Source organism: Ochotona princeps, chromosome 17 (assembly GCF_030435755.1).
Source record: "Ochotona princeps isolate mOchPri1 chromosome 17, mOchPri1.hap1, whole genome shotgun sequence".
Classification (NCBI taxonomy): domain Eukaryota; kingdom Metazoa; phylum Chordata; class Mammalia; order Lagomorpha; family Ochotonidae; genus Ochotona; species Ochotona princeps.
In genome coordinates this window covers 4,222,715-4,242,667 of record NC_080848.1, presented here as the reverse complement: position 1 = coordinate 4,242,667, position 19,953 = coordinate 4,222,715, and the positions used below count along the sequence as shown (strand labels likewise).

The following is a 19,953-nucleotide window of genomic DNA, read 5'->3' as shown; positions in this document are numbered from 1 at the left end:
TAAATAAATAAATCTTTTAAAAAAAGAAACACACAAAACTGTTAGTAATCTGCCCCTACCACCATTCACAAGATCCAAGCGTCTCAACTGAAAAACATCCAACCACGCACAAAATACACCAGATCCTTGGCCCCTGGAGAGCAGCCTGGCCTGGCCCATGAAAAGAGACTTGGAAAAGATGGCAGGGAAGCCAGGGCAGGGGTTCATGCCCTACAGGACCTCACTCCTCCATCCCCAAAGCCTGGTTTCCTCCTGACAGCATGGCATATATGTTGACCACACAGGAAAACAACATTGTAGAGTCCCTCAGCATACCCATCCCGTCTACCACCTGCCAGACCACCCCATGTCCTGGGGGCCCACCACCTGTCTACCCCTGCCCTGCCTGTTGACTTCCTTAGAGCAAGCGACAGCTCATTGGTAAAGTAAGAGAACTGAGCTTGGGGTGCCAGCACTGCTATGAGCCCGGTGTGCATCCTTGGTCATCCATCCAAATAACCACTTTGCAACAGGCAGAGCTCATGCTTGTCAATTGTTTCCTTGATTTCTGCAAATGAGCATGAGTAGTGCAGACTAAGAGGAAAATGCGATGGCCAGGACCCTTCTGATTACCAGGGACAGAATCCAACTCTATTGCTAGAAGAAGAGAAGAAAGAAGAGGAGGAGAGAGAAGGAGAAAGAGAAGGGAAGGAGGAGGAGAAAAAAAAAGAGGAAACCTGGGCTTGCAACTGACATTGAGCCTGGCTGAACTAAGGAACTGAAGCAGTGACATCCATCTCATTCTCTCTCAGTATTGTTCCTTCAGACCGAGCTTCAGTCACAGGAAGCTGGTTCCTCGTGGGGTCACATGATCACCAGCAACTCCAGGACCACAGCCTCACATCTCCTATTCTCAACTGTAGCCCTAGATAGAAAGCACATGGGGGCCTAGGATGGTCACCCATGAACTCATCGCTGTGGAGAATATGATGATCGTATGTCTCTTCCAGAACCAATGTGCTGAATGGCTTACACTTGACTCACAGGGCCACTCTTGAAAGTGGAGTCCAACCCATCCCAGCCCTCTGGGTCAAGAACGGAAGAGAAAAGTGTCCAAGGGAAATTGTGAGCTAGCCACTACTCACACAAAAAGCAGCTGTCCCCATGAGGACTCTGGGTGAGGCAGGGTCTCAATCTTTTTACATCTTTAATGAGCAGTGACCAAAACAGAAATGAACAGATCTCGTCACTGTCTCAGCTGAACTGGGAGTGATGGGAGCAATTAGGGACCCTGCTGTGTGGCTTTCTGGCATGTTCCTGTGAATCACACTGTCCCCCAGTGGTGTCATTAAAGACTGAATAACTAGACTTGGCTTGTTAACCGCTGGACTTGGAAAGCACATTGCTCCTATGGGTGGGAGCAGCATTTCCTCTAGGGGACAATCAACAGCTGAACAGGCTGGAGAGAGGTTGACTTGGCAGGGGGTGAGGAGCCAGGTGTGAAACTCACCTTGACTGAGGGATGCCCTTCCTCCTCTTGGCGATCAGGGCAAGCTGGGATGAAGATGCCTGGAGCTTTCTGCTTGGGGATGACAGCAGGCACAGTCCAGGGCTACAGGAAGCAGAGGAGGAGCAAGGGGCACCTGCCCCACAGCCCGGCCCCCCAGCTGGGTGAGCTATACCATCACACACATGGCCCTGTGCTCCAGGGGCCTCCGGCTTGTGTCATGCTGTGTGGGCACACTGCTCAGAATCTTAACGTGTATGCAAGGAGCCCTGGACTTCTATCACACGCTTGGCCCCACAGATGATGCAGCCCTTCCTGCTTTCTGGTTAAAACCCCTGAAGGGTCTGAGTCTGGCTCTGCGGGATAGTTCTGCACTGTATCCCTCCTTTAGACTTCACACCACATCTGGTGTCAGACATAGCTGGAAGGACTAAGCTATGCTTTGGGCCAATAGGCAACAGGTGGACAGTGCCCCCTCACCAGTAAGTATAGTGTCAATGTGATGGTCCCAGCAAGGTCAACTGCAAAGCCCACAGCACAGCATCTGCAGGGGCCAGGACAGCAAAGGCACAGCATGGAAGGCTGATCAGGAAACCTGAATGTGGACAGGTGGGCCTTGGCCCTGGTGGGTCCCCGGGGGGTGAATGTCTATCGCCCAGGGGTAGGGAAGAAGCATGTGAGGCCTATGGCTACCGTGGAAGCACGGTGCTGGATGGTTACTTGTGAATCATTTGGAAGATGAAAAAAAGTTGAAAAGCTCTCTGTGTGTAACCACATCAAAAATACATACCTCAGGCCCAGTGCGCTGGCTCAATGGCTACACCCTTGCTCCGCAGATGTTGGGATCCCACATGGGCAGCAGTTCATGCCATGGCTGCTCCACTTCCCATCCAGCTCCCTGCTTGTACCCTAGGAGGACAGTCAAGGACGGCCCAAGTCTTGGAACCCTGCATCCATGTGGGAGACCCAAAAGAAACTCCTGGCTCCTGGCTTTGGATCAGCTCAGCTCCGACCATTGTGGCCATCTGGGGAGTAAATCAGCAGTTGGAGGATCTTTCTGTCTCTCCTTCTCTCTGTAAATTTGATCTGCCTTTCCAGTAAAATAAATAAATCTTTAAAAAAAATACATACTTCAAATGAAATTGAAATAACACCCTAAAATACAGACAGGTGTGTGTGTACACATGTGTGCCAAATAGATAGGTGATCAATGGATGATATAGATAAATAATTGATGTGAAGATGAGCAATAGATGATTGGTAGATAGGCGACACAGATTATTAATAGATAGATGATTGAGAGGTGATGGATAAGTGATTGACAAGGACTTATTTATCTACTGATAAATGATCGACAGCAGATAGAGTGACAGATCTGTTTTGCCAAGCATGTATTCACCCTCATTCTTGCTAGTGACAGAGGAGCGTTCCAGTGAAGAGAAACATGAAAATCTATTCTTTCTTCTGAAACGGTAAAACCACAGAGAAAGATACAAAGAATAGAAAAACAGAAAAACCAGCCAGCCATGCACCCACTGTCCCTGCGCGCCAAACACTAAGGGAGCCTCCGTGGGGGCAGTGTGAAGGAATCCGGGAGCCCCTAAAACAGCCGGGTCCACTCTGGGGCAGGCGGGGGTAGGGGCCAGAAGTGAGCACCCTGACACTGACACCGCAGCCCTGGGGGTGGGGTCTGCGGCACCTGGTTTCACAGTGGTTGCCTCTGATCTGTAGTCTCAAGCCCTGCGGTCCCAACCTCTCCCCCAAGTTCAATGAGGGGTAAGGAGGCTGCAAGAGAGAAACCACATCCACATGACTCATGTGACATTGTGGCATTTCTCTCGCTCTATTTTGTCCTTGCTTCTGTTGCTCGTCTTTTACTGGGCCTCATTTGCAAAGGAAACTTGGTCACGGGCCATCAGGTCTAGGAAAAAAAAAAAAAACAGGACGTGCTCACAGGTGGGCTTCGGTACTTAGGGCATGATTTCATTAGCTGGGCTTCTTGCAATGTGTGCACCTCAGACAAGGCAGGAGGTTACTTCTCAACTCTGTTTGGCAGAGGGGCAGTGGCATCCCAAGGGAGGCAGCCTAGGGTTGCCCAAGGCCACTCAGCAGGTCACAAAAGGCAGGACCTCAGGGCTGAGCTGGTGCAGACCCTAGCTCTGGCAAGGCCTTTCCCAGGCCTTCAGGGTCCTTAAGGAAGAGGAAGGTAGAGCTGGAAGCACACAGCTCCCCTCAACCCAGTTCCTTTTGTCATTGGCCTCCCAGGAATTTGGCCAAAGCAACCTCAGCCTGGCGCAGGGCAAACACAGAAGCAGAGCCCTTGATGGGTAGACAAAGCAGGTAGAAGGCTGCTCTGATGGAGTGGCCTGCACGCACTGAGCCCCCACTTTCCGACCTCAGCTTTGGAAGTGCTGACAGCTTCCTCCCCCCCTCCATACCCTCCCCGCCACCCCCTGGGGGTGGCCTCCCTCTGAACCCAGCTGTGGATGACAAGCCCAGGAGAGGAAGCAGAGCCTGACCTCCACCACCATCATCCTTACCATCTCCACTTCACATCTCCCCCATCAGATATTAAGACACATCTTCCCCTGCCTGGGCCCTGGATCCACCATCACCCTCTGCCTACAGATGGCGGGGTGTTTCCCAACAAACCCACCAAGTCACTGGGTCTTGGTCCTTCTGCTTTTGAGGCTTGCTCGCTTTTGCAAGAGTTCCATGAGGTTGTTTTTTTTTTTTTTTTTTTTAGATTTATTTTTATTACAAAGTCAGATATACAGAGAGGAGGAGAGACAGAGAGGAAGATCTTCCGTCCGATGATTCACTCCCCAAGTGAGCCGCAACGGCCGGTGCGCGCCAATCCATGCCAGGAACCAGGAACCTCTTCTGGGTCTCCCACGCGGGTGCAGAGTCCCAAGGCTTTGGGCCGTCCTCAACTGCCTTCCCAGGCCACAAGCAGGGAGCTGGATGGGAAGTGGAGCTGCTGGGATTAGAACCGGCGCCCAAATGGGATCCCGGGGCTTTCAAGGCGAGGACTTTTAGCCGCTAGGCCACACGGCCGGGTCCAGAGTTCCATAAGGTTTTGAAATGAGTGCGCCACCGGAGCTTGCGGCTCTCTGTGGGGACCCAGAAGGGCACTTCGAGGCCTGACTGAGGCCAGGGGCTGTCGCTGTCACAGAGCAACATCTCAGTGGAGACCTCAATGGAGTTCCTGGCTAGCCCCAGCTGTTGCAGCCATTTGGGGAGTGAACCAGCAGATGGAAGGTTCTTTCCCTCTCTCTTTCATTCTGCCTTCCAAAAAAAAAATAAATAGGCTGATAGATGATCAGGTTGGAATAAGAAAGTTTAAGGCCCCGAATATAGAGAGGGGGAGAGAGACTTTTTTTGGGGGAGGAAGGTTGGGGTTTTTTATTTTTTATTATTTTTTTTATTCTGGAATCTGTGGCACATGGACAGGAACAGACAGCTCTATTCTGTTCATAGCAGATTTCCAGAACTTTCCTTCCTTCCCTAGGGACAGCTTCTGCCTCCCCCAACTCTGAACCCCTCCTCAGAGGCACCGTCTGCGAATGAAATGAATCAGTCCCTTTCTTGGTGCCAGAACACACGTGCTCAGGACAGGGCCATGTGGACCTGGGAACACAGTGAACCATGGACTATGAGGAGGGGGCTTATTCTGGGGAGGAGAAGTCTGCCAGCTTGCCGGAGTCCTTCACCCCATGGATGGGGTACCCCGTGCTTCCACAAGTGACACCATCGTTAGGAGCCCACTCAGGGTACAGGCAAGGACTGGGCCTGGACCAAGCATTCTCCCATGAGGAGGGATCTGCAGGCACACAACATAAATAGCACTGGCATAAAGCTAGGAACTTGTAAATGACACGTGTTCATTACTGTGATGCACTTGGATTAACTGAGCTAGGAACTCGTGAATGAGGAGTATAAACGGAAAGAATATTGTCCAATGAAGCAAACGTATAAACAAAAAGAGAGAGCTGCTATTTCTACAAAAACTAAAATTAAATGCTTTACAAAGACTTTAGAAAGACCTGTCATTCAGAGCCAAGAAAGCCAAATAGCGACAGGTCAAGGAAACATAACATATGAGAGAGAACCACAAAAACGAACAAGGGTTTTTGTCGTCGGATTGCTTCGTGAGTGTCTGGAATTTCTGGCTTCAAGTTGGAGTTGGAAACTGCACTTGGGGCAGCACAGTGTGTGTGACGCCCCCTAATCCCAGCAACAGAAAGCCAGAGGCCAATGTCAAAACCCCGGCAGAAGGGCTGCATACCCAGATACTCTGAGTCAAAACCTAACATTTTAAGAATGAATGCATCTCTGTTACGCTTGCCTAATTTGGCCAACTTTTCTTTAAAAAAAAAGTTTTTTATTTATTATTTGGAAGGCAGCACAGCAAGGAGGAATGGAGAGACAGAGATCTTCCAACTGCTGCTTCACTTTCCAAATGGCCACAACAATTGGAACTAGCCAGAACGCAAGAGCTCTCTCCAGGGTCTCCCCTGTGGAGTTCAGGCGCCTGAGATCCTGGGCCGGCATCTGTGGATTTGTGTGAAGCTGGAGCAGATGTGTGGAGTAGCTGGGGCTTGAACCCGGCACTGTGACCTGGAATGTGGGCCTCCCAGGTGGTAGCTAAATCCTCTGTGCCACAACTCCTGCCTCATTCAACATCTTCAATGAACTAACTAGTTGCCGATTTCAATCACACTGTATAAGAGTGTACTTACTTGATTTAAAAAAAAAAAATGCTGGGCCTGGTATGAAAGCATAGCAGCTAAAGTCCTCACTTGTACGTGCCGGGATCCCATATGGGTGCCAGTCCTAATCCTGACAGCCCTGCTTCCCATCCAGCTCCCTGCTTGTAGCCTGGGAAAGCAATTGAGGACAGCCCAAAGCCTGAAGATCCTGCAACCACATGGGAAACCCGGAAGAACTCCTGGCTCCTGGCTTCAGATTGGCACAGCTCCAGCCATTGCAGCCACTCGGGGAGTGAACCATAGAACAGAAGATCTTCCTCTCTCTCTCTCTCTCTCCTCCTCTCTGTATATGTGCCTTCACAATATAAATAAATAAATAATTTTTTAAAATGCTGATGCCCATATCTGCGGCTCTCCGCAACCTGAAAAATTATTGGTGCACAAAATCCATGGACTCTGAGACGGCCTGGTCCCTCTGAGGCTGCACAGCTGTGACTTCTACTTTCCTAGGTACCGGGCAAAGGTAGCCATTGCCTCACGTCACACCCACATTTATCTTAATCCTATGTTTTGGACTTGGTCTTCTGATCCAATCAGAAGTGCATATGGTTCTCACAGGAAGCTATCCAAACCCCCCAAGTTTTATCAGGCGCAGCCTTTAAACATTAATAATTCAGAAGCCCAAGAGGGAAACCCCAGGGACCTTAGCAAGGCTATAAATAATGAGGCACTCAATCAGAACTGAGTGCTTCCATGACTTGGAGCCTACAGAAGCTGCTTTCCTGGAAACCCTAGAGCAAGATGGGAAATGCCAACCTTGCCCAGAGCCCAGGATCCCTCTCTCAGTTCTCTCCCTTGCACTAAAGGTGTGCCAGTTCCCCCAAAATCACCCAAGAAAATTCATATGAGGCAGCCAGGTAGAGCTGAGACAATACCCAGATACAGATCAGCAAACATCGTGATTTTCTTTCTAGCCGCTGGCTTGTGTCGCCTCCCCTCCTCCGCCGACTACTTCCCAGCACGCTTCAGACTAGGTCAGCCTGGACCAATCCAGGCTGGATAGTCAGCTGACATCCTGCCACTCCAACCCAACATACAAAGGAACTAGATGCTCCCACCAGGGCCAGGGAAAGACATCTGCTCCATACAGTAAAAGAATTGACTGGCCTGGTGCATGAGTCTCACAGTGTAACCAGTTCCATGTCTGCGCAAAGGATCCCTGAAGACACCATCAGTCCAGGTTCTGGAATTTTAGATAAAAGCGTTGTATCCAAGGATCAGAGCCATGGTATAGTATGTTAGGCCTCTGCCTGTAGTACCAGCAATCTGTGTGGGCACTGGTTTGAGTCCCAGCTGCTCCATTTCTTTTCCTTTTTCTTTCTTTCTTTCTTTCTTTCTTTCTTTCTTTCTTTCTTTCTTTCTTTCTTTCTTTCTTTCTTTCTTTCATTCTTTCTTTCTCTCCAAAGATTTATTTATTAATGGGAAAGGAAGATTTACAGAGAGAAGGAAAAATGGAGAGAAATATTTTCCAACTGCTGGTTCACTCCCCAAATGGTCGTAACAGCCATAACTGAGCTGATCCAAAGCCAGGAGTTTCTTCTGAGTCTTCCATGCAGGTGCAGAACCCCAAAGGCTTTGGGCCATCTTCTGCTGCTTTCCCAGGCCACAAACAGAGAGCTGGATGGAAAGTGACACAGCCAGGACATGAACCAGGGGTCATATGGGATGCCAGAGCTTGAAAGTGGAGGATTAGCTAATTGACCCATGGTGCCAGCCCTATGGCTGCTCCATGAATTCTTTGCTGCCTAACATTAGCAAGTGCTTGAACGTTCTGCTTGCTACTGGCTGCTTCAAATCAGCTCAGAACTAAAGCTGCCTCCTGCGCAGTAGTTAACAATGGCACAGTAACGCGCCAGTCCCCAGGCATTACCTCGTGACTGATATTAGTCTGTAGAGTCGTCCACTTTAGGTCACTCTAATTTAGCTTCACTTAAAGATCTCTATGGCTCTGCAGACCCAAGGTACTCTGGGTCAGAAATGGCCTGGCCAGCAAAAGTGGCCAGTTCAACAACATCTGGGCTTTTGAGGCCCTGTCCCAGGTTGGAGAAGTTCTCGTCATTTCAGGAAATCATCTTTGGGGAGATGAGCTCAGGAGTCCTCCACCACTATAGACAGCTCTCTTGGATTTGCCAAGGGGGTTCCCAGCTCAGTAGACACTGATCATGGTCCACTGCCCACTATTGTTGCCCTGTCACTTGCCAGTGTCCCCTGGCATGATGGCTCCCCTTGATACCTTACCCTGTGCCCCTCCCCACCAGATTCACCTTACATTCATAGAGACATTTCTTCACCACTCACTTCCAGGTAGTCAATCCTGAGGTTCCTCAGTCTGCGTGGCCCAAGACTGCCTTCCTGTGCCCACTCTGAGAGCTCGCCCTGAGTGCCCAAGTCAGAACCATCCACCTTGTCAACTCATTGAGTCCAGAATAAATTGGGTGCCACCACCAGCAATACCAGCATCCCACATGGTTCACTTCCCAGCTGCTCCACTTCTGATCCAGCTCCCTACTAATGGCTTTAGAAAAGCAGTGTATAATGGTCCTAGTTTTTGGGCCCCTACAACCAACATGGGAGATCCAGAAGAAGCTCCTGGTTCCTGGCTTTAGCGTGGCCCAGCACTGACCATTGTGGCCATCTGGGGAATGAACCAGTAAATTAAATACCCTTCTTTCAAATTTAGTAAGTGTGTGTGTGTGTGTGTGTGTGTGTGTGTGTGTGTGTGTGTGTGTGCCAACCATTAATTAGACACAGGGAATACAGAAGTGAATGAGACAAAATTATGACACAGAGGAGCTAACTATTCTCAAATCTACAGCAACAGTATTCTAGAAAGAAGGAACAGCAGGTGCAGTGCTCAGAGAAGGAGACAAGCCTCACTTTGCTAGAACAGAAGAAAGGCCAATGTGGCTAGAACAGAGTGGGCGAGAGGCAGGTGGGTTGAAGGGGCAGAAAGGGACTGGAGAAGAAGCCATTGGAAGATGATGTGCAGGGAGTTTTAAGTCTGTGCTTAGCAGGATCCACCCTGGCAGCTGGGAGGAGAAGGGACTCTGGACAGTGAGAGCAGGATGGAGACCAGGCAGAGAGTAGACGGTTGGACCAGGCTGGTATCATGCAGATACTGGGATGTGTTAGGATACAGGATACAGGAGACACTTCAGAAGGAAGAACTGAAAAATGAGTTTATTCTGGTATAAACAAAGGTTGAAACCCATGTGTCACTTTCTCACAACATGCATTTTCCCATGAATTTTCAGGGATTCCTGTTTTCCAGAGGGAGGGCTACCAGGACTGTGGGATGAGATAGCACATGCCATGTCCATGAATTCTGACTTGCATTGCCCAGCAAATGGTGGCACAAGTGGGCACACACACATGGCAGAGTGGGGGCTTAACTCCACCCTCCACAACCATAACACCTGGGTTCAATCCCTGCTCATCTGCTCCCAACCCAACTCTCCCTCCTGTAGCTCCAGGGAAGGTGGCCACACAGGCTGAGCACCTGCCATGCAAGGTGTAAATTCCAGCTGTTGCAAAAAAAACAAAAACAAAACAAATGACCAGAGTTTCAGCGCCTTAACTGAAAACCAGACCATAAAGTCAAAGTTGTCTTTTCAGGGCTTGGAGCAAAGGGTCGGCAGGGCTGGCTCCTTTCAAGGCTCCCAGCGAGGATGGGTCCCTTGGCTTTGCTTGGTGAGCCCCACGGCTTTCCTCAGCTGCTGGTCCTGCTTCAGCAATCACATTATCTTACCCCCATTTGATCTTCTCGCCTCTGTCCCCTTTGTGATCACAGGAGTCACCTGGATAAGCCAGAATCTCCTCCTAAAAACCTTTGCCTAATTACATCTTCCCCATCTCTTCCATGCAAGGTCACATTCACAAGCTCTAGGGGCTGGGACGTAAGTATCTTTGGGGGCTATTCTGAGCCCCCTCTACATAAGCAATAAATAAAGGCTGATGACTACTGTCCATATCATTTTGGCAGGGGTGGGGACAATCCCAGAGTATGGGCCAGCCCCCTCCTCCAAGTCAGATGGCAGAGGAGATATGAGGAGAACCCTAACAACAGAAACCCCTTACGATACGGTCCCAGGCCCAAACAGGAGGTGGGAGCCATGCAGGATGGCCAGTTAGTGCTGTTGAGTATGTGTGCAGCCAGAAGACAAGACAGGCCCATGCTCCCAGGACCATCCATGAGGGAGGCCTGGCTAAGGCTTCTTGATGATGCTGTATTCCGTGGCCTCGTGATGAACCCTGATGGGAATGTGGCTGGTATTGCTGTAGGTTGGCTCCTGGTCCGAGACGTGTTGCAACAGAGATATGTAGGAGATTTCCTCCCTCGGACAGGGAGCCTGAAACCGACATTGGCAGAGGTTAGAGAGGCTGAGGGGAAGGGCTACATCACAGGATGGGCAGGAAGGACCCTCAGATGAGGCTGGCTGGGGAAAGACGCCCCCGGCTGTCTGAGCTCTGCTCCCAAGCCCTGCAGCTTCCCTCTCCTCTCAGCTGGTCAGGAATTTCAGCCACAATGGCACCTGCACCACCCAAGCAGCACGTTCCCACAGAGTCCCAGTCCCTCAGCCAGTCTAGCTGTCTCCTGCCCAACACCAATACTGAGCTTGGCCCATCCCTGAGCCCTGGGTTGGGACTTGGATCAGTGACGCCCAGGCCAGGCTTGCAGTGACCGCAGCTTTGCTGAGCGCCTGCCCACCTAAGTGGAACCGATGCAGGCAACCCCTTGCAGGTAACGCACCATGGTGACATAGTCCATGTCCTCCTGACCATCCTGGGCAGAGGAGAGCCTCCTGGGGGCCTTTTTCTGGGAGGAGCTGGCAGAACTTCCTGTCTGATGCAGAGTCAAGTTGGCATAGCACAGGTCACTCTCCAGGGTCTGCAGTATGTGGGACAGGGAACCCGGGTTGGAATCACAAGATCAGTCTGGGGCGCAGGTTCCTCTTCTGGGGGTGGTTGTGAGCTTCTCAGTTTGCCCGGTTGCCTCTCTCCCTGTGCTTCTCTGGCTCCCATCCCAACCCCAGTCCTCCTCCCTCTGGTTGTTTCCAGCCCATCCTCCCCCTCCACCCCACCAGATACCTCCCCAGCCTCTCCTCCCACATCCTCCCAGCCCCTGCAGGGACAGTGACACTCTGGCAAGTGGTTGAAGCATTCAGACCTCAGGGCTCCTGGGAGATGGTTAAACAAAGGGCCTAGGGACAGAGCTGCCAGGGAACTCTCACCTGTTCTGGAGGTGGTCCCGAGGCTAGAAGGAGAAAATAGTCTGGGATTAGGAAGCTGAGCCCTGTGGGTCACAAGGGAAGAGACACATGGAAGGAGGGTGCAGAGTCTGCTCTCTGAGCTTCCGTGTGTCCCCGTGATAAGCAGGGAGACCCAGTGCACCTGTTCCCCACATCCCAGAGCTATGCATCAACTGTCCATACAAAGTCCAGGCTCCCCTGGGTTAAATTTCCTTTTTCAGAACTCCAGGCTCAGCCGCCCTAGCTTCTGCCTGAAGTGCCAGTCCTGGTTTCCCCTGCAGGATTAACTCCAAGTCATTCCTACCTGCTGCACCTCCAGCAGGTAGCTGTCTCACCCCTGCCTCCCTGGCTCCACGGCACATTCCTCCTGGCTTTCTCATCACCTTTATCCCACAGAATTCCACTTCAGGTTTCTGCAAACCACTGGGAGGTTGGGCCTGTTTCTTGCTTGCATCCCAGGTGCCTGAGTGTGCCTGGCAGGTACATGCTGGCTGAGATGTGCGTCAGCGAGCCACCTGGCTCCAGGCACAGCATGAGGGGATGCTCAGGATGAACCAGTACCTACACTGTTGCTGCTCCTGGGATTTCTCTCTGCTCCTGTTCTATGCACCTGCCCCCTGACCCCTATCATGGCCTCCCTTGATCCAAAGACAACAAAGAAATTAGAGGTTACACACACACACACACACACACACACACACACACAGGTTTTCAGTTTCACAAGTCTAGATGGGAGGAAAGAAGAGAAACAAGAGGGAAGCTCCCTGTTCTCAGATTCAAAAAAAAAAAATTTTCCCCAAGCTGTGAGGAAGGAGGAGCTCAGGTCCCAAGGCACTCTGGGAAAAAGAAAGGGTGCCAGCATGTGAGGATGTGAGAATGGGGGAGAAAGGCCAGGCAGGAAAAGGGTTTGAGCAAGACTAGACCTCATGATCTGTGACCCAGAGAGCAAGGTCCCTGGGACAAGCCAGCCAGTCTGGAGGAGCAAGGGTAAGAGTCACTTCGCCTCTTCTGATCAGACCTGAAGGACCAAGCGTGTGGGTGCATGCATGAGTGTGTGACTGTGCAGATGACCGTGTTCTGTGTGTGTGTGTGTGAGTGTGTGTGTGTGTTTCTCCATCACCCTTTTGTTAGCACAATGTTTCCTTGGCAGCCTCACAGTCCCCAGTCTGTCACCCCAGACAGGGCTGCTCACCTCAGGCCATTGCCACTTCTGTAGCCACTTCTACCACCAAAAGCCAAGGCAGGCAACAGAGTGAAACATATCAGAGAGAAGAAAAGGGCCAGGAGAACACAGGGTTAGTGGCTCATGCCAAACAGCACGGGAATTACCAGCAAGCTCCAGGGTACCCAATCATCAACTACGCTGACTCCCAACTGTTGGAGACATTTGGGACAGCACCCTTACAAAGTGTCTGGGTAATCTGGATCAGGCACCGTCCAGATGGCAACATTGGCCACCAGCCACACCTAGCCTCGTCCAATGCAGCTGGACCAGGTGCACTCACCTTTCTTCTGTTGTTTCATCATCCAAGCCAAGAGGGTGGCCCCCACAAAGAGAAGCAGCAACACAGCAAAAATGAGGGGGAGGAGGATGCTGAGCTTCAGGGTGGGGCTGAAAACACAGATGGAGGCCCCGTGTACCCCAAGTCCACTGACTGCCTCTGAACCCCATCCCGCCCACCCAGGACTGGGGGAGTATCACAAACCTGACAACCCCAGGGGCCCTGTGGTTTACATTCAATTGCCCTCACTGCCAGGTTACTAAGAGAGAGGATACGGGGCTCCAAGCCCAAAAGAAACAGTGGGATGGCTGAAGAAAATAACCAGCAAACTTATACCAAGCTCCATAAGAAGGCCCGAGGCAGCGGGGAGGGCCCAGCAACCCACCCTCTCTAAGGAGTTGGAGTCTGGGAGAAATGCTGGCTGGGGCCTGACACTGCAGAGAGCAAATTCACTGGAGGAATCCCCATGTGGCTTACCTGCCATCCCCGGAATGGCTGGACATGGTCGGGGAGCCATGGTTCTCTCTCCTGGTGGCTGGCGCTGTAGACATATTCATGGTGGAGGTGACGGTGGTGGATGATGTGGTCAGCACAGTAGTGGGTGCTTGGTGCATTGAACAAGGTCACCTGCTGCCCTGGGCACTGCTGCCCCTGCTCCCAACCCTGCACCCAGCTCTGAGCAGGGAAGTGTGGGCTGCCCGCAATGGAGGGCAGCTGAGGAGAGCAGTTTAGCCTGGCCCCACCCATGTCCCCAGCCTGCAGGAGGCTCAGAAGCAGGAGGAGGAGCAGACCCTGAAGGGACAGGAGGAATGGGAAGGGCTTTAGGCAGTTCAGAAAGCCCCAGGACAGAGCCCCACTCCAGTTGACCACTCAAGCAAGGCTTTGAGGACCAGGGACGAGCAGGCCCGTGACATACCTGCCCCTTACCTGGTTCAACAATCACTTCAACTGGCACCCCAGGGTCAGCCCCAACTTTCTCCATCCCACACCAGTAAGTGTCAGCATCGTCTTCACTGAGCTGCTCCACAGTCACGGTGAACGTGCAACTTCTGTGATGATCCCTGATGGACAAACGGCCCCGCCGCACCTCGTGCTCTGACCCGGTGGTTCTGATGAGGATCTTGCAGTAACTCCACTCAGCTCCCCGACACCAGTACTTGTTGTATGTCTCCCATCCTCCGTCATAACGACACCGCACAGACAGGTTGCCCCGCTCTGGGCCTCTAACTGTTCCTGGACCCGTGATAGCTTCCCTGGCATCAGAGCTGCCTGCAAAACACAGATCCATGTGTCTGCACAGGGCATGGCTCTCACATCCGAGTGCCCCATGGAGGATAGTCCAGGACAGCAGGAGTGCACCTGCACCTAGACCAGCCTTGTGCCCTTCTCCAGGACCCTGTGCCCCAGCCACCGGGAAACCCTGGGAAGACACAACTGCAGATCTCAAAAGTAACACAAACATTACCCTGAGCAATAAGCTGTAATTCACCTGTCCCATGTCCCCACTGGCCCGTCACCCTAGGGTTTCAAGGAAGAGCCTTCTACACATGCCTCTGTGTGAATTTGGTCTTGAGGAGCAGCAGAGGGCAGAGAGACACAGGAGAGGGACACTGACCCAGCTCTCATATCAGTGAGCCTGGGGAAGGCCTGTGGTTGCAGCCAAGCCATGCTGCTGCTGGGGCTCTGCAGTGAACCACCTGGATGAACACCCTTGAACTTGATGGCAGCCAGGCCAGCACCTGGACTCCCTATGCCACATGCCGCTTCTCCTGCACAGCCTCCTGCTCTCTGCTGAAGTGTGTGGTTTCTTTGTCGATCAGCAAATTTGTGACTCATTTATGAATTTTTCATTGATGCATTTGTCCGTGTCAGTGCCAATCTCACATTACCTTACTACAGCTTTATAAAATCAGAGGCAGCAAAGCGGCTTTCTCTAATATATATATATATATATATATATATATATATATATATATATACATATACATATATATATGTAACTAGAAGATGGTTGAGGTATGACCATTGGAGCTCCCACGCATTGCTGGCATGAGTGTGAAATTATGTAATTACTTTGCAGCACTTCAGAGAACTGTTTTTTCAGTTGATAATAAAGTAGCCCAGGAATTTCATTCTGAAGGTTTTTTTTTAATGAAAAGAAATGTCCATAACATTCTTTTCATGACTTTACTCATGATAACCATACATGAGAAAAAAATTCAAATGTCCAGCACGAGAATGGATAAACAAATGATTCTGCACCCACAGTGATGGCACACCAGAGAAAGAAAACGAACAAAACACCGACATGCAAAGCAGCGGAGATGGGTGCTGGGAGTGCAGCCATGCAGAGTGACAGGCGAGCAAAAGCGTGCTCTCTGGCCCCACCCATGCAAAGTTCTGTGGCAGGTGGGTTACGGTGGTGGACTGTCAACATGGTTCCTGAGCAGAGAGCTCAGGAACATTCTGGGTGGTGGAATGTTCCGTAACTCGACGGGGCTGTGAGACACAAGTTACATGCATGTGTGGAAAACTCACAGACTTCAGCACTAAAGACCCACACACTCCACCACATGTAAATTCTATCTCATTTTAAAAGAAAATTGTGGGTTGCATCTAAATTGTGCTTAGAGACATTTTTCAGTGTTAGATGCTTGCATTGAAAAGAAAAAGGAAAAAAATAGAAATTGTAAAAGCTTAAACAACTGTGCCAAAAGTTAGAAAAAGGGACACTATATAGCCTCCTGGGTAAGATACCCTCGTCCCGTGTTGAAGCACCTGGGCTCAAATCCTGCCTCCAGCTCCTGAGTCCTGCTTCCTGTTAAGGCGGACCCTGAGAGGCAGCGGTGACTGTTCAAGGAGCTAGATACTATCGCCCCTGTGGGAGGCCTGGATTGAGTTTGCAGCTTCCAACTTCTGCCCAACCTAACGCCAGCCACTCTGGGCATTTGAGAACTAAAACAGGAGATGTGAGCTTTCTCTTTCTTTCTCCTTCTCTCTCTCTTTCTCACATACACACACACTGAAAAATAAGAATAAACTAAAAGTATTCGATGGGATACGCTAGAATGGTAAAGCTGCTAGCTTGGGACACCTACATTCCGTATTGGTTAGACCAGGCCAAAAGCAAGAGCATGCGATTCCATCCAGTTCTCCAGCATCCAGTGGATGCTAGGGTTCAAACACTCCAACCATCTTCCACTTATTTCCCAGGAGCATTAGCAGGGAGTTGAATCAAAAGTGGAGCAGCTGGGACACAAACCAGCACTCTTACGGGGGGTTAACACCACCAACAGCAGCCTAACCCTCTGCACTGTGTCAGCCCTTGTGTCTGCACTTCTGTGGGAGAGGCTGGGAAGAAGCTGGTGGGTACAGCAAGGGCTCACGCTGGAGACCTGAGTCCCGAGTGATTCACACTCCAGACAGGGCCTCAGACACACACTCAACACGACTGTCACATCCACTTACCACCAAGCTCTCCCATTTGCAGATGCCAGAGCAAAGTAGCCCGGAATACGCACTCCTGACCCTGTTGGATTGTCCCACAATACCCCTCCCCAAGCCAGCCTGCTCCAGGTCTGGGCTGAGGCCCTCTCCCAGTTCCTGGGCTCCTGGACAAGGCCCATTTCTCCCCCTCTAAGATCAAACAAAATCCTCCCGACCCTTCCCCCAGGCATGTGATCCACCACCCTGACCTTTCTGTTCTTCAGATGTGCCAAGGCCAAGCTTATTTCCACAGCAGATCCCCAGGGGACTCGCTGCCTCCCTGAAAGAAACTGCCCACTCATTAGCACCTATTCATCCTTTACACTATCTGGGCTCCAGCACACCTGCCCACCAACTGCTCCATCTTACTTACACTATGGCGGATGGAATGGAGCGTCCATTAAGCTGTGTAAGAGAACCACAGACCATTCAGGACTACCCAGCTGCCATGTCCCTTTCAGAGACTTCTGTCCACGTGCTACCCAGCAACACGTGCCAGGAGAACACCACTTCCGCTGGGCTCCCATTCCTCACTGCCAGTGGGGTGTTCCTCCTGAGCCATCATTCACACTCCACCCTTTAAAGGCTACAGCTCGGCGGGTGTTCGTCCATGCAACTGTCATTCCTGTCTAAATCCAGAACACCTTCAACTCCCCAAAAAGAAACTCCACTCATCAGGGGCCACTTTGCCTGACCCCCTCCCCCAGGCCCTGTGGATTCACCTCTCTGGACGAGTTCACGTGAACGGGATCCCATGCAGGACGTGGCCTGCCCTGTCCACGCTGGCTCCTTCACTCAGTGCCATGCTTTTCATGTCGCCCTTGTTCAGGGACCATGCTGATCTTCTCTGTATCTTTCCAATTTTAGTACACGCGTGGCTGAAGCGAGCACGGCGCCATGCTCTTCAGCCCCTTCCCTCCATGCTGCAGCACACAGCAGAACCTCCATCTAGACAGCTACGTCCTCCTCCTCTCGTTTAGCCCTTCCTCAGGGAATGGACTGCTGGGTGGTCTGCATGTTCCAGGCACCAGGAAGAACACTGTCACAGTTTTTTCTGTAGATAAACATTTTCGGGAGTCCTAGGTAGAAACCTAGGGGTTGGGGGGAGGGGCGTTGTTGGGTCACATGCTTCTGTGCTTAAAGCTTTGAAGTGTAGCCAGATGGCTTTGCAAAGGGGCTCAACACTCACGAATCCCCATCAAGTGGTGGGTCCTCTCCAAAGAGCTGTTAGAGTCCTAACTGCTTCTCTCTCGAAAAGCGGAGGAAGATGGGTAGGGTGGGAGGGAGGGGGCATGGCAGCAGTTGCATTACTCTCTCACTATTGGATGTGGTCACTCATTCAACAGAACTTACTACTTGTCCAATCAGTACCTTTTAGAAACTCATTGTGGGCCCAGGACTCCTTGCCCTGCTGGAGCTTACCTCCCATGGGACTGGAGGAGATGAGGCAGAAAACACAAGAGAATCAGAGTTCTGATCAGGGTCATGGATGAAGTAAAGACACGGAAGATGCAAGGGCTTGGAGCCTGTGGCTGTCTCAGAAAGAACATTCTGGGCCCAGATGACAGCCCAAGGAAAATCCTTGAGGCCACAGTGTGACTCACACATTCAAAACCAAGTTGGCTGGAGTGAGATGAGTCCCAGGAGAAGGGGAGGAAGTGGGGAGCCCCCAGAATATATTTGGATTTTAATTGTAACTCACATAGGCACTCCTGAAAAACAGACAAGCGTCCCCTAGATTTTGGCTGAGTACCAAGAAAGTGCCAAGCACAATGATAGGTGAGGCTGGGAGAGAAACAGCCTCAAGAGAGGCAGACGCGGTTGGATCATGAGTCGATGTGTGAAGTAGGCAACTGTATGGAAAATTCTGGAGTCCCAGGGGAGGTCTAAAGCTTGGACTATACCACAGGACGCCCCCTGCACTGAGTCCTCAGACCCTCCAACATTCAGAACTCAAGGACATCAATGTTAAGCCAAACTCCGGTATCTGCCTACACAGCAGTCAGTGCTTTCCATGGTGGGTCTGGACCCTAAGAACCTCAACAGCTTCCTCCTGCCCCAAGCACTGAGAGCTGCCTCTGCCTGCCTCTGGTGCCTGGCAAACTCCCTCTGCCCTGGCTCCCTCCCATGTTGAGGGCACATGTACAAAGACACGTCAGGTGCCCGGCAGGACCTGACCTTTGCTGGCCCTCCCCACTGCTCGCAGACTGGCAGGGCCAATACTCTCTCCCTATTCAGTGTCGCCAGCTCCCATGAGAGCAGGAATCATACCTCATGCTGGATATGGGGTGATGACGCTCGTGCACCCTGTTCTTGCTGAGGCAGCTGTGGACACTGAGATCCCAAGTGACAGTGGTTGCAACTCACGAGGCCCTTAGCAGAAAGGATCTTCTTGCTGAGTTCCTTTCTCCACTCTGCCAGCCACATCCCCCTGCTGCCTACAGCTTCCCAGGAGGACAGCCCCGTCCACTCACCTGAAAGCCAGAGGAGGAAGGGAAGCAGCAGCAAGTACATCTTCTCTGCTCACTGGTCTCTCCCTGAAGAGGTAGCCGGTCAGCGAGAACACTCGCCACGGTTCGACTCCTTAAGCTCCCGGCCCTCTGTTTCTTTTCACTTTAACACTTCCTCCTTCAGTCACTTCCCACTGGTGGACACGGCAAAACAGGAAGGAGGTGCAATTTCAAGGCAAGGTTGGGGGTGGAGGCTGAGGCGGGGGTGGACCCTGATCCACCAGCAGGTCTCGGTGAGCCCCAAGCCTATGGTTTCAAGAGTAGCTAGGATCTTGGGAGATCTAAGAGTTCAACAGAGGATTGGGACCAAAGTTAGACATCTGGGCGATTAGATTCGGGTCCAAAGTTGGGGATGAGAGGATGACGGAGATGTGGGGTATCAGACCCAGACCAAAAGGAGTTTCAAAGACCAAGGAGATATGGCCAGGGACCTACAAGCCTCACAAGCCAGAGGGACTTTGTCCTAAGACCCCTTTAGTAAGTGAATGCTCTGCCCCTTCCTGACAGATGGGGGCCCATGGATGATGGAAGCCTGAGTCCTCTGAGAACCTGTCCTGCACTCCAGGGCCCTCCAGCTTTTTGTTCATGACCTTTGCCCCACCCCCACCCCTTTTCCATAACTATGGAAGAAACAGATGGGAAAAAAGAAAGAAAGAAAACCCAGCTTTCTTTTCTCACTCCCTTTCTCTGACTACTGTGCCCATTCCCCAAGTCCCCTCCTCCATCAAGACCCCAGCGAACCGAGGGTCACCTGCAGCCACTTTTGCAGTGAGTCACCCACACCCTGTGTGACATCGGACCAATATATCCCAAAAGAGGACATGAACCCTTCACACCCCAACCAGACACGAGACAGGAGGAGTTATTTGCACATAAAACCAGAGCCACTGACATGGGGGAGTTTCCAGGAGGTGGTCAGAGAGAACCTTGTGCTTTCCTGTGTATCTA

General features: G+C 51.4%; 2 protein-coding genes and 1 pseudogene across 2 annotated transcripts in view; 1 reads left to right on the top strand and 2 right to left on the bottom strand.

Moving 5' to 3' along the window:
- The window catches only part of RAB37 (RAB37, member RAS oncogene family), a 50,382-nt gene that overhangs the window by 12,370 nt on the left and 18,059 nt on the right, over positions 1-19,953 (top strand). The gene's annotated exons all lie outside the window — the stretch shown is intronic.
- CD300LF (CD300 molecule like family member f) lies at positions 10,314-19,162 on the bottom strand. The gene is made up of 7 exons (XM_058676486.1): positions 18,970-19,162; positions 13,937-14,278; positions 13,487-13,613; positions 13,013-13,119; positions 11,484-11,512; positions 11,009-11,146; positions 10,314-10,607 (listed from the first exon to the last, which is right to left on the bottom strand). The coding sequence occupies exons 1-7, from the start codon at positions 19,007-19,009 to the stop codon at positions 10,464-10,466; spliced, it is 927 nt and encodes a 308-aa protein (XP_058532469.1). The 5' UTR covers positions 19,010-19,162; the 3' UTR covers positions 10,314-10,463.
- Positions 17,303-17,384, bottom strand: LOC118759698 (U6 spliceosomal RNA; annotated as a pseudogene).